General features: G+C 37.9%; 1 protein-coding gene across 9 annotated transcripts in view; it reads left to right on the forward strand.

Moving 5' to 3' along the window:
• AKAP7 (A-kinase anchoring protein 7) overlaps positions 1-15,199 on the forward strand; it is a 148,438-nt gene that overhangs the window by 14,178 nt on the left and 119,061 nt on the right. For all 9 annotated transcript variants that reach the window (XR_005292145.2, XM_038396896.2, XM_038396894.2 and 6 more), the window contains one exon: positions 7,945-8,081. Coding sequence is in view for 8 of the 9 variants with exons in the window: in XM_038396896.2 (XP_038252824.1) it covers positions 7,945-8,081 (137 nt within the window). In the remaining variant the exon portion in view is untranslated. The remainder of the gene's footprint in view (positions 1-7,944; positions 8,082-15,199) is intronic.

The raw sequence follows: 15,199 nt of genomic DNA on the forward strand, positions 1-15,199 counted from the left end.
TTCTTCCATCCATAAGACAGGGTATTGTGATAACTGACCGTCTGAAGAAGAACTGGACAATGCTGTTACTGCTCAGAACTCTGGGACAAGCAATGATGGTTAAAGTTGAAAATCTAAATCCATCCAGTTCACATATATAGGCTTGAGAGTCAATTAGGCAGTTATTAGTTTCACATGTTTTTAATAAGCATGTTGATGCATATTCTTAACTAAATTGAGAGATTGTCGGAGTTTCATGCAGTGCAAGCAGTTTCAAGACATACATTAGGATCTCTAAGAACATGTATCTCATGGTTGTTTAGAATGTTGTTGTAGCTGTGTTGGTCCCAGGATATTAGAGAGACAAAGTGGGTGAGATAGGGATAAAAGATATTACCTCACCTACCTCGTCTCTCTTTCTCATGGTTAGCATGCATTGTCTTAGTTAAGGTAGTAATAGCTGAGCACGATTGCTTCTCACTAGCTGACATATACACGAAGTTTTGCTAGATATGGCTGTTCTGAGTACCTGTTGTGGCTTCAGCAAGGAAAATAAGATACAGTGTTAGATGTAAAAGTCGTACTGTCAAAACCAATATTTGAATACAGGGTCTGAATTAGATTTTTAAAAATATTTGTTAGCATACACCATCAGATGTGTTTTGAGGGTCATCCAGAGAGTGGAATTGCATCTGTGCTATATACTCACTCACAGACCCTGGTATTGAGGAATTCTGAATAATGGCTGAAAATGAATTTCATAAAACCAAACTAGGTATGAAAGTTATGGTGAAATGTTCCACTCTTAGGTGTCAGTATGGAGGAAGATTACAATGACTAATTATATCAGACTCCAAGACAACTTTCACTAGATAATGAAGAAATGAGATCTCTTACACCATCTGAATTTGGAATCTCTCACTTCCTCATTTTTGCTCTCATATATAACAATTGCCAGGCTAGTGTAGTGGTTGAATAAATTGATATATCATAATTGAAAAAAAAGTGCTCCTATCATTGCTTATAGGATTTAAATAATTTTTGTTGTTAAAGCAGAAAGGTCTAAACTCTGCAGCCATTTTCATGGTGCCTAAAGTTGGTCATTCCTTTTTTTGACTTCATTTGTCATTCACAATAATTGTGAGGATAGCAGCAGTGCTAAGTCTCAGATCATTTGCTATGGGGGTTATTAATTATTTATTTACTTTGACATTCTTAGCTTTTATGTTATAAAGTTCTGTTTGTAACTTTCTTAGATGTAGGGTTTGCACTGGAAGTGGGAGGTGCTGGTTGGATTTTATAATGGTAGTTTTATCCTGAATGGAAAAGTTCCAACGAATACACATGAGATCTTGTAAAGACAGAGAGGAGCTTCTAACTACTGTTGCCATTTCAGACGATGGACAAAGAGCTTCCTTTTGTGAAAATTTCATTTCACTACTTCTGAGGTGTTCCAGGCAATAGTACGAGCCTTTCTGAATTAAGATTTTACTTACATTTTTTTAGTTTTACAGTGAAAAAGACCCCTGTGATTCAGGAACAGTTTTGCAGGGGGCATTTTTCAGGAAACATTTAGTGAGTTATCCTGCTTGTGACGGAGAGATTTCTCTTGCTGTTATTTTAATGGTGTTTTGAATCTTTGGAAGAAAAATATGATGCTCCATTTATTTTAACTTCATACTCTGTTACATTTTACAGAAATACTTAAAATGAAGAATAATAATTGTTTCCATCACTTTTGGTAAATCTACTTGGATGAGGTTAAATTTCAACTGATACGCTATATGTCTGAAGATGCCGTTTCTAGGTCCTCAAGATTAGATTTTAATTAAATTGATTATACTTGATGTGTTACAACTCTAAAGGTAATCAGTATTGTATTAACTTTTTAGCATTATTCTTGCATGCAGGAAACCCAAATTCTTGCAGGTAAGAATAATGTTATTTGATAACTTCAATATATAATTCTGAATAGTAACGGTGAGGATGATCACGGGATCATAATTAGACTCCTTTGAAACATTTATTTTTAGCACTTTAATCTGGAGAAGGAGGTGCATAGCGAGTTATTGAAATCTGCATTCAACAATTTATTTTGCTGAATTAAAACTACCAAGGTTTGTGAAGAAGACTGGAAGGATCTAATTAAATTAAATTGTCAGATGAAATTTCATGTAGAAAAGTGAAAGGTAATGTACAATAGGAAACACAATTTAAACATTTCCTATCTATTAATGGGTTCATCACTAGATATGAGAGATCTAAGAGGAGTCTTGTTTGGCTTAATTAACATATCAGATATCTGTATCACACTGCTCAAAAGAGTTAATTTAGGTACTTGGCTGTATTAAAACAGAAATAATAAAACCTGAAAATGGAAGCCTGCAAATTGGTCGCACATCTGCACCTTGTTTGTTGCATTTAATTTTGGTTAGCTGAATTCAAGAGGGACATGCTAGGGATGGACTTTTCCCAGAGGCTCACAAACATACTTCTGTGTAACAATATTTTTCCTTTGGAATAGTATAGATTATGTACAGTGGTTCTCAGCCTTTCCTAAGTATTGTACCCCTTCAGGAATCTGATTGGTCTTGTGTACTCCCAAATTTTACCTCACTTAAAAATGACTCACTTACAAAATCAGACATAAAAATACAAAAATATCACAGCACATCATTATTGAAAAATTGCTTACTTTCTCATTTTACCATACAATTATAAAATAGATCATTTGGAATATAAATATAGTACTTACATTTCAGTGTATAATGTATAGAGCAGCTGGTACAGGAACCCACAAAGGGAGAGGCAACTCTCGATCTAGTCCTGAGTGGAGTGCAGGATCTGGTCCAAGAAGTAACTATAACAGGACCGCTTGGAAGTAGTGACCATAATATAATAACATTTAACATTCCTGTGGTGGGAAGAACACCTCAACAGCCCAACATTGTGGCATTTAATTTCAGAAAGGAGAACTACGCAAAAATGAGTTTAGTTAAACAGAAATTAAAAGGTACAGTGACTATAGTGAAATCCCTGCAAGCTGCATGGATATTTTTCAAAGACACCATAATAGAGGCTCAATTTAAATGTATACCCCAAATTAAAAAACACAGTAGAAGAACTTAAAAAGAGCCACTGTGGCTTAACAACCATGCAAAAGAAGCAGTGAGAGATAAAAAGGCATCTTTTTAAAAGTGGAAGTCAAATCCTAGTGAGGTAAATAGAAAGGAGTATAAACACTGCCAAATTAAATGTAAACATGTAATAAGAAAAGCCAAAAAGGAGTTTGAAGAACAGCTAGCCAAAAACTCAAAAAGTAACAACAAAATGTTTTTTAAGTACATCAGAAGCAGGAAGCCTACTAAACAACCAGTGGAGTCCCTGGATAATCGAGGTACAAAAGGAGCACTTAAAAGACGATAAAGTCATCACGGAGAAACTAAATGAATTTTTTCCTTCAGTCTTAACAGCTGAGGATGTTAGCGAGATTCCCAAACCTGAGCTGTCTTTTGTAGGTGACAAATCTGAGGAATTGTCACAGACTGAAGTATCACTAGAGGAGGTTTTGGAATTATTTGAGAAACTTAACAGTAACAAGTCACCGGGACCAGATGGCATTCACCCAAGAGTTCTGAAGGAACTCAAATGTGAAATTGCGGAACTATTAACTATAGTTTGTAACCGTCTTTTAAATCAGCTACTGTACCCAATGACTGGAAGAAAGCCAATGTAACACCAATATTTAAGAAGGGCTCTAGAGGTGATCCTGGCAGTTACAGACCGGTAAGTCTAACGTCAGTACCAGGCAAATTAGTTGAAACAATCGTAAAGAATAAAATTGTCAGACACATAGAAGAACATAAATTGTTGTGCAAAAGTCAACATGGTTTCTGTAAAGGGAGATCATGTCTTACTAATATGTTAGAGTTCTTTGAGGGGGGTCAACAAACGTGGACGAGGGGGATCCAGTGGACATAGTGTACTTAGATTTCCAGAAAGCCTTTGACAAGGTCCCTCACAAAAGGCTCTTACGTAAATAAAGTTGTCATGGGATAAGAGGGAAGATCCTTTCTCGGGTTGAGAACTGGTTAAAAGACAGGGAACAAAGGTTAGGAATAAATGGTAAATTTTCAGAATGGAGAGGGGTAACTAGTGGTGTTCCCCAAGGTTCAGTCCTAGGACCAATCCTATTCAACTATTCATAAATGATCTGGAGAAAGGGGTAAACAGTGAGATGGCAAAGTTTGCAGATGATACTAAACTGCTCAAGATAGTTAAGACCAAAGCAGACTGAAGAACTTCAAAAAGATCTCACAAAACTAAATGATTGGGCAATAAAATGGCAAATGAAATTTAATGTGGATAAATGTAAAGTGATGCACATTGGAAAAAAATAACCTCAACTATACATGCAATATGATGGGGGCTAATTTAGCTACAACTAATCGGGAGAAAGATCTTGGAGTCATCGTGGATGGTTCGCTAAAGACATCCACACAGTGTGCAGCGGCAGTCAAAAAAGCAAACAGGATGTTAGGAATCATTAAAAGAGGGATAGAGAATAAGACGGAGAATATCTTATTGCCCTTATATAAATCCATGGTACAGCCACATCTTAAATACTGCGTACAGATGTGGTCCCCTCATCTAAAAAAAGATATACTGGAATTAGAAAAGGTTCAGAAAAGGACAACTAAAATGATTAGGGGTTTGGAACGGGTCCCATATGAGGAGAGATTAAAGAGGCTAAGACTTTTCAGCTTGGAAAAGAGGAGACTAAAGGGGTATATGATAGAAGTATATAAAATCATGAGTGGTGTGGAGAAAGTGAATAATGAAAAGTTATTTACTTGTTCCCATAATATAAGAACTAGGGGCCACCAAATGAAATTAATGGGTAGCAGGTTTAAAACAAATAAAAGGAAGTTCTTCTTCACTCAGTGCACAGTAACCTGTGGAACACCTTGCCTGAGGAGGTTGTGAAGGCTGAGACTATAACAGGTTTAAAAGAGAACTGGATAAATTAATGAAGGTTAAGTCCATTAATGGCTATTAACCAGGATTGGTAAGGAATGGTGTCCCTAGCCTCTGTTTTGTCACAGGATGGAGATGGATAGCAGGAGAGAGATCACTAGCAGTATAAACAAGTCATTGTCCATATGAAATTTTAGTTTGGACTGACTTCACTATTTTTTTTTAATGTAGTCTGTTGTAAAATTAGGCAAATATCTAGAGGAGTTGATATACCCCCTGGAAGATCTCGGAGTACCTCCAAGGGTACACGTAGCCCTGATTGAGAACCACTAGTGTAGAATGCTGACCCTCAAAGCTGTTCTTTCCCATTTCTGACTTTGAAACCGAGGGGCATCTCAATTCTTACTTCCCTGCTCATTCTCTGATGGCAAGGTTAGCTGTGGCTTGCCTCTGGACCCAGCTGTGGTCTGCCATCTTTGAAATTGACCTTGTTCACTAATAAACATCTGGGGTTTTGTTTGTTTGGAGCCAGGACAGTCTTGATAATAGCTTCCAAGTTGTGTAAGCATATATCTTCTGTATCCTGAAGGGCTTGTATTGTTATAAGTGAGCTTGCATTTTTTTCTTTTGCTGTCTCTCAGGAGGAACAAATTAAACTATTTTCTGTTTTGAAAATTTTCCTGGAAACTATAATCAGAAACTGAGTAAACTGGTAATTGAAATGATGGACCACTCCATCTTTATACTTTGGACTCTTCCCCATTGGGATAATTGCACTTTTCTCCAGTTTATGACATTAAGTATTATCTGTGCAGTAAATAAATTGCAATTATCTGGGATCATGTTCATCAACATTTTGTGTAACTGTGAAACTACATATTTCATATCTTTTGAGAATTCAGTGAAAGTGTCATTTATTTGGGGGAATGCAAGTGCCAAATTGTGACAGAGGTGAAATACTAGTAGAATCTTACTGCAGTGTAATTTATGATCAGACACTGGGGAAAAAAAAATTTCAGATGACATTCGACATCTTCCTTTACTAGGCAAGTTATTTTTTCCCTTCTTTCTTTGCCATCACTCCCCTTCTGTTCTAATTTGTTACTTATATATACGGTGCCGCAGGAAGTACATGGCACATAAAGACAAAGGCTTTCATGTAGCAGAGATTGTCTAAAGGCCCTGATCATGAAAGGTGCTGAATGTTCACATCTCTCACTGTTTTCTTTGGGAGAGGGTGTTCAGCATCAATAAAGTTTTTAATATAAAGTGAGAGGCCAAGATTTGCATGTGAAGAGGTTTTTCTTTTTAAATCCAAAAGCAGACTCTTCCGTTATGAAAATTTGGCATGTGTGTAGTCCAGGAATTATCATGCTTCTGCTGAGGACAAGCTGCTACTGAGCCCTGACTCTGGGCTACTCAGCTGTGCTCACACATACACACGCACACCCACCCCCATTTTACACAGCTTTAATTTATAGATTTCAAAGTCATTTTGAGGTCTTCTAAATTGGTTCTTTTAGGTGATTTGCATAGAGGTTCGCTTGGCTGTAGTGTTTGATAGATGATAATCTGTTTAATTCAAGAAATTACTTACTCATTTTACCAAATACTCAAGATTATAGTAAATCAACTATGTTTGATTTGATTTTCACTATTATTATATTTAGGCTGTGTAGCAATTTTTGTAATAACCATGATGATTATTGTATTTTCATGTGCAGTAAAGGCTGTTGGACAAAATTTATCATACAAGCATTTCTTTGTGTAGTTGCTGATAGAAAGAAAAAGTTAATTTTTTTTAAAAACAAGCAGATTGACAGTATTTTAACAGTTTGTATCAATATTCTGTATAAAGAAACTCCTAAAAATATATTTGAAGAATGGGTACTATCTAGCTTTCTCCTCAAATAGAAAAAACTCAGGAGTTGTAACTCAAATGGCCCAGCACATTATTTACTGAATTCTCATTTGTGTGCTACATATAAAATCCTGTAAAAGCTGGCTGTAGTCCCTCATCCCCTACTGCATCATGAGGTTTATCATAGGCTGGTGGAGGAAGTTCTTGCAGAAGCCTCTAATTTAGGATATTGACAGCACAGCACGGGGGAAAAGAGTGGAGCACCTTAAACCAATGGTTCTCAACCAGGGGTATGTAGAAGTCTTCCAGGGAGGTACATCAACTCATCTAGATATTGGCCTAGTTTTACAACAAGCTACATCAGAAGTACTAGCAAAGTCAGTACAAACTAAAATTTCATACAATGACTTGTTTATACTGCTGTATATACTAATATGTAAGTAATTTATATTCAAATTTATTTTTTAATTACATGGTAAAAATGAGAAAGTAGTTGTTCAGTAATAGTGTGCTGTGAGTGACACTTGTATTTTTACATCTGATTTTGTAATCAAGTAGTTTTTAAGTGAGATTAAACTTGGGTATGTAAGATAAATCAGACACCTGCAAGGGGTACAGTAGTCTGGAAAGGTTGAGAGCTACTACCTTAAAAACTGTTCTGGGAATTATCGTGCTTCCTAGGACAAGCTGCTACTGAGCCCCGACTCTGGGATGTCCAGCCGTACAATAATGACTCAACTCCATTACTTCCTACCCACTTTGAGTTTACTCAGGCAGATTAACAAAACTCTGTCAAGAAGATGATGAAACTTGTGTCTGCTTGAACAGTTTTTATGCAAAAAGAAAAGGAGTACTTGTGGTACCTTAGAGACTAACAAATTTATTTGAGCATAAGCTTTCGTGAGCTACAGCTCACTTCATTGGATGCATTCAATGGAAAATGCAGTGGGGAGAGTTATAGACACTGAGAACATGAAACAATGGGTGTTACCATACATATTAACGAGAGTGATCGTTTAAGGTGAGCTATTACCAGCATTTTAGTGAGTTTGTTTTTCTTGCTTGTATTGTTGGATAGAAAAAACTATGATGACTAGTTTTGTTTTTGTATATTTCTTGTCTTTTAGATTACAAGAGGTATTCAGGCTGTCCAAGACACAGTAGTACAAAAGGATCACAGGTTTTCCCAAGCAATGGTTCGTTATGGCTCCTTACATGTCACCCTGTTAGTGATGCATTTATCCAGTGAAGAAGAAGTTGGCATGTAAGTGTTTTGCTGTTAGATTTTTAATGTACATAATTTCTTTGGTTGTAGGAGAGTTCAGGGAAGAGGATTTCATTTTAATGTACATGTATAAAGGGTAACAATTCTAAATTTCCTGAGACTGATCATATACCTGCACTTGGGAATGTTCAGAACAACATACTATGGTGTATGCTTAACCCTTTAATTCTGAGTTGAAACTAAAGTGTGCCCTGTGGAAGATGAAAGTGTTTCAGTTCTCTCACTACCTTATAATCCTTTATTTAGGCAGAGTTATCCATCCATGTCCAGTTCTGAAGCTGTTCCTTAGCAGAAAGATGAAAAACCAGGCCTGAGAGTTAGTACAGGTTGTGGCTTCCCTCTGCTGGCTGACAGCTGCTTTTTCTTTTTCCTCTAGGTCAATCAACTTATGTAGTTAGTTGATTTTAGCTGCCTCAACAGAGCATGAGGAGAGAGGTGATGTCACAGTCTCAGGTAGCTATATATAGAGCTTTAAAGATCAGTATCAACATCTTGTATTGCACTTGGAAGCAAAAAGGAAGCCAGTTTAGTCTGAGGAGTAGCCAGTTTCATTAAGCAGTTAGGCTGCATTCTGCAACAGATGAGCTTTGAATTCTCTCTGGTGGGAGTCCAATGTAGTTGCACATTATAGATTCAATCTAGAAATCACAAAGGGTTTGGGAACTGTGACATTTCACATACAAGAAAAATAGTTTCATTTATTTTGCCAAATACTGATGAATAGCCTTCCTGGGACTTCAGGGACACTTGGAGATCCAACAGTCCCCTTAAACTGCATGCCTCCTTGAAGAAGGGTTAACATTTTTCAAGCTGTTTTTATGAGTGGTGCACAATTTAGAAACCTTCATTTAAATTTAAACTATATTTTTTGTTTGGCAATTGCAGTTAAACATTAGCTGTTTGTTTCCTTTCTTTAGTCAATTTTTGCATTAGCCTTAAAGTTACTACATTATAGTTGCATGTGAATGTCCTTGTTTTTTCTGGTCTTTTTATTTAAATTGTCAAGTGGATTTCAACTTTTACTCCAAATTATCTTGTTTTACCTAGGTCACCGCAAATAAATCAGGATGCATTAACAGCAAATGAATCAAATCTTTAAATTCTGTGGGAGGAACACTTTACATGTTCATCTCCCTCAAGAGAGTTCTGTTTAAGGAATAAGACAACAGATAGTGTTCTTGTTGGCATTGTTAGAAGACAAAATACAAGGATATATGAAAGCAGCAAAGAGTCCTGTGGCACCTTATAGTCTAGCAGACATATTGGAGCATAAGCTTTTGTGAGTGAATACCCACTTCATTGGATGCATGTATTCACCCACGAAAGCTTATGCTCCAATATGTCTGCTAGTCTATAAGGTGCCACAGGACTCTGCCGCTTTTACAGATCCAGACTAACACGGCTACCCCTCTGATACTTAAGGATATAGGATTCTCTCTAAATAGTGCAATCATTGCTACAGAGTTTGTCATGGTTATTTTTAGTAAAAGTCACAGACATGTTATGGGCAATAAACAAAAATTCACAGAAGCCGTGGCCTGTCTGAGTTTTGCTGCTGTGGCTCCTGGTTTCCTCTGCCACTGTGGTGGCTGGGAGCTGTGGGGTTCTCCTTCCACCCGTGGCAGCTGGAAGCTGCCAAGTAACCTATTTCCCAAAGAGAAAACAGGACACCCCCAGCAGCTCACCCAAGGCATCCCCCACCTGCAAGGCTGTCACCCATCGCTGGAACCCTGAGGAGGGCCCCCACAGGAGTCTGTCACCTGTTGCTGAAACCTTGCAGGGGGCCCTGTCACTGCTGTTGATAGAACCCTGCCTACGGCCCTGCTGACTGCCTGCTCCAGAGTCCCACAGTCCCAGGGGCTGAAGCAGAGAATGTCACAGAGGTCCCTGGAAGTTACAGATTGTGACTTCCATGACCTCTGTGACATAAATGTAGCCTTACGCACAAGGCCCTGCTCCCCTGATGGGAGAGGTACAGAGGTAGCCATCCAGAAAGAGCAGCAGGGAGAACAGGCCAGTCTAGACCTGTTGGACACCCTCTCATCTCCCAAATCCTCTGTCCCCTGAAATACAAGGGCAGGAGCACATGAGCTTCCTCCTGCCCTGGGCAATGGCCCAAGGAGGCTATTGCTGCCTTAGGGCAGCTGCTATAGTGTAATGGAAGCATGCTCTAAATGACTCCAGATGATTTCACATTCTGCTGAAGTCAACAGAATTGTTAATTGAGCTAAACTGTGAAAGTTTGAGAAGTGGGGGCAATATGGGGTTGACTAAACAAAGCTTGATCCTGGAAGAGAGATGCAGAGAAACATGGAGATACCTGGCATTAAAAACAAAACAAAAGCTGAAAGTTATTTAGGTTAATACTTCCTATTATATTAAAGTTTCTGTGAGATGGCTGGGGTGAAAGAAGGGCATGTTGGTTCAACAATAGGGGAGCATATTGGTTGATGTGACTGTGCAGAGGAAAAAAAAGGAATGTGGGGCTAGGATGGGAATATGGCTTGAGGAAACCACAATTAAAAAATGTATCTGAAGTACCTTCGACTGTTGCTCCCGTTATCTGTCTTTGTTTACTTTGTCTAATTACACTAATCTTTTTTACATAGTTATATAGGTTCTACACAATGGGAGCTTGATCCTGAGTGGGGATGTGGGCATTTAATAATAATGTTTTAGATTGCTTACAGTAGAGAATGAAGGTTTTTAGTTCTTTCCTGCAGGTGTTCAAATCCATTCTTTCAAAAGATTAAAGAATGAAAAGTTGAACTGTGCTCTTCGATTTTATATACTTCACTAATTTCTGGTACAGACCACCACTAGATTTACAGAAGGAGACAAAATGCTAAATAAGTTTTAACAAGTATTGTCTCAGCAAAGTACATCTTGGCCCTAAGTTGCTCTCACATCTCAATGTTACAGCAAATAACTGGTACCTTTTAAATATTAAAGCATGGAACAGAGAAAGAAAGAAACATATACTCCATATCTGACCCCCTCAGCACATATATACGAACAGTTGAAAGGGTTCTAATTTGTTTTGCTTATATTAGCTTCATTTTTGTCAGACTTTTAAATTAATAATTTAGAAAAGAGCTGAGATCCATACTTAAAATGTCATAATGTTTAGATTATATAATTCAGAAAAAACACAGACAGCTCCTAAAAATCAGTTTTACATACTTCTAGAGGGATATTTTGTTCCTGTCATTATTTCCTCGTCCAGCTCTGAAATCTAGGTATCATTGTAAATTTCCCCTCTCATATCTCTGAATGTTAGTTGAACTGAGTTTAAAAATGGTACCATGTAATGGTAATCTTGTTTCAGTCAGAATAAGTAACATTTAAATGCTACTTGAGACACTTTATAAATGGAAAAATAGGAATATAGGGTCAAATCTTGCTTGTTCGTTTATATTAATATTGAATATTATATTGAAGAGTCTAGGAATATTTGCTTGGGTACAGTGACCAGGATTTGACCCACCCACTCTACACTTAGAAAGCAATTCTGAGCGCTATAAAAATGTTAAGCTATGATACAGAAAAAGTGTGAAATTGGCTAGAAAACCAATTTATTAAATCTTTCTATAGACAAACACGTTATAAAAATCCCAGACAACTAATTCTTCAGTGAGACAAAGCCAAACTGAAAAGACTCTGCTCTAATCTAAAACTGATCCTTCACACCCTATCCATCAGGCAAAGCTTGAGTCAATAGATGGGCTTGTGAGGTATATACAGTTAATGGGGGACCCAGTACCACTGTTAAAGGCCCTCTTATACGTTACCAGTTCCCAGATGTAAAAAGCTAAGAAACTGTCAGCTTGATGTCCCAGTTGATGCCAACTGTTTGCATACAACACACACACACAGCCACCTACCCCCCAAAAAAGGGGGGGGAGGGTGGGCGGGGCGGAAAGCCACGTCTAAGGTAACCAGGACCTGAAACAAAAATGAGCAGCGACTAGTAGTCTATGGAACAGTAGGCTAATATGCATCATTTGTAATACCCTTCAAAGAAAGGCAGCTGAATCTGCACTTGCTGAAATTTGTGAGACATCTTCATGTATAGCTCCACGTAGAGCACATTGCAGTAATCCAGCCTGGTGGTAGAGAAGACCTGAGTGTCTGGGGAGGTGTACATGCATAAGGAACAGTCAGACCCCTTTGTCAAGCACAGATAAGTAAAAGAACGTTTGTCCATTGATCCTATTTGGGCATACAGAAACTTACAGGTTTTATTTATATGGTGAAGGTTGCAAACTTCATTTTAAAAATAGGCAAGAATACCCTAATGAAAACGTATCACATCTGCTATTATCTCTAGATATTTTCCTAATTCAGCCAACATCACTTTTTACCTGAACTAGGTTTCAGTCAACCATCTAATTCTCACCCAAGCCCCCAGTACCATAGAGACATTGGAAAAGTAGAGGGGAGTGTGTTTATCTATGATTATAAGAATCTACGCACCCCCTTAGAGGTTAGTGAATGTGTGGGCATAACGAATGATATAACTTATGATACCTGATAGGATATGAAAGTTCTTGGTTGCCATGGTGGTAGCTTGCTTATAAAAAGAATCATAGGGCTTGAAGGGGCCTTGAGACGTCATCTAGTCCAATCCCCTGCACTCATGGCATGCATGACTAAGTATTATCTAGACCAAATATTACAGATAGATCAAAATAAATGTAGATTCTATCAGTGCCTCTAAAGGTACATCTACACTGCAGACTCCTTACATCAGAGTATAGAGTACATACGCTGCATACCTCCTTAGCATGGGTACAAATAGCAACGTAGACAGTGAGGGACTGCTTAGGTGAGTAAAGACGTGCCTGAATCCTTAAGGTATATAACCCATGTGGCTCCTTATACATCCAAGCAATGCCTCCCCCTTCTACAGGGATACTTTTTAGCAGCATAGTGACCTGCTGCTGGAGTCTTTCCCCACCGCTGGGAGTTGCTGAAGCCTTTCCCCTCCACAGGGGAACACTCCAGCACAGGAAAGGTTTTGGCAGGGCAGAGGCAGTGGGGAAAAGGATCTGCCAGCTCGCTGCTGCTGGAGCCTTTCCCTGTCATAGGGAGTTGCCAGAGGCTGTCTCTAGCACAGTGAAAGACTCCAGCTGTGGGGAAAAGCTCTGACAGGGGTAAGACAGTGTAGAGCTGCTAGAACTTTTTCTTACTATCTCCCCACTGCAAGGGCCTTTCACTGACGTGTGTAGCTACACACTGCTTTGTGGACACAGCTTGCTTTTTACTGCAGTGTGTATACCCTATGCAGTGCCATCAGTAGACTACATCTATTTTGCAGGTAAATACTGCCACCTAAAGTTGACTAAAGTCAACAGCCATCAGTGAAATAAAAAGTTAATATTTCATTGACAATAACTAAGGAAAAGTTTCATTGCAGTAGGTGGGGAATATCACATACAAAACAACTTCCATCACTGAGTTGTAGGTCTTATTGCCCTTGTGGCACTAAAAATGTACTCATTGATCTCTACCTCCTTGAATCTGAAGGTCATTTCAAGACAAGGACAACTATTTCACATATACAAAAAGGTCTATTGAAAATGGTTGTTAGAATGCTAATAGATCTTGTTTGTCAACTAAAGCATACATTTATTCTTATACCTGCATGCCACTTATCTCCTATCAACAAGATAAATAAGGAAAGTAAAAGTGCTTCCTATCCCAAAGAATCCCAAAGTGCTTTGTAAACCGATTACAGTGATATGCAAACTATTACAAAGGATCCTTTCAAGTACCACTAAAGTGAAACGCAGCATCTGTTTAACAGAACACAGTAACTTTATGCAATAGTTTAAGATAGGAGGTAAAGTAAAACGCCATATTCAGTTGCAATTTCAAGACAAAATTAAGGAAGCAGAGTGTTAAGTAGCAAAGTTGGAATTTGGCTGATACCCTGAAGATTTCTGGAACGTTTGAGCAACATAGCTCTTGAAAGACTGAACAAAAATACTCCCCCCTCCCAACAGCTGTCTGGCAGGGGACCCCAATCTTGTGTGGGGTACCTCAAAAATGACTGTCCTTTGAAATTTCAGATTTAGCATGGTCATACTGTAGTACTTAAATGAACAGTGCATATTTGAAAAACACCAAATGCATCTGATGAAGTGAGCTGTAACTCACGAAAGCTTATGCTCTAATAAATTTGTTAGTCTCTAAGGTGCCACAAGTACTCCTTTTCTTTTTGTGAATACAGACTAACACAGCTGCTACTCTGAAACCACTCATTTTAAAAGAAATTTGTGTTTGAAAAATGCAGAACTGCATAAAAACAGTAAGCAATTCTTATTAGATGTGATGCACAGGAGTTAAAAAGACATCTATTTGAAATCTAGTCTGTTTTTAAAAATGAGTTAAATAGTATTTTGTGGTATTACACTTACCATTATGTCCCCCAAATAATTTATGGTTTTACATTTTTTAATTTAAAAAATAAAATTCTCTCCTCTGTTGCTCTGTGAAAGAAACACAAAAATGGAAAACTGACAAATTAGTCAAAAGGAAACAATGAAAGTGACAATACAGAAAGTAAGCAAACTGAAAAAAAAATTCCCTTTGATAGTTCAGTTACTGTAATCTTAAAAAAAAACAAAAACAAAAAAACACACACAAAATTCAGAACATGTCTCTACTATTGGTGCAAGTAATTAAATTGAAACTGTCCTGATGACTGTTAATAAGTGCCACAGGCTCAGTTAATACAAAGCAAAGAGCAGAGCTGTAGGGCTAGAACAGAGACAGAAGGAGCCAGTGTTAATGAGACTTCCTTAAAGATGTGCCCAATGCTTGGATTTTGCCACAGGAATTAATGTTGGCTGAGTACTGAACGTGTGCATTTGAAAATTTTAAATTCTTTAGGTGTACACTTATGCTCAAATCCTGGTCCCATTAGAGTCAGTGGGAGATTTGCCATTGATTTCAATGAGATCAGGATATTGCCTTTAAAGAACAATGCAGTATGCATCTTTACATAACTAGTTATATGTTGAGTTTCAGAAACTGGTTAGGAGATTCACATACTCTCACCAGCTCTCCAATATCTTTGTTGTTCCCACAAC

The sequence above is a fragment of the Dermochelys coriacea genome, chromosome 3 (genome assembly GCF_009764565.3).
Source record: "Dermochelys coriacea isolate rDerCor1 chromosome 3, rDerCor1.pri.v4, whole genome shotgun sequence".
NCBI classification, from domain to species: domain Eukaryota; kingdom Metazoa; phylum Chordata; order Testudines; family Dermochelyidae; genus Dermochelys; species Dermochelys coriacea.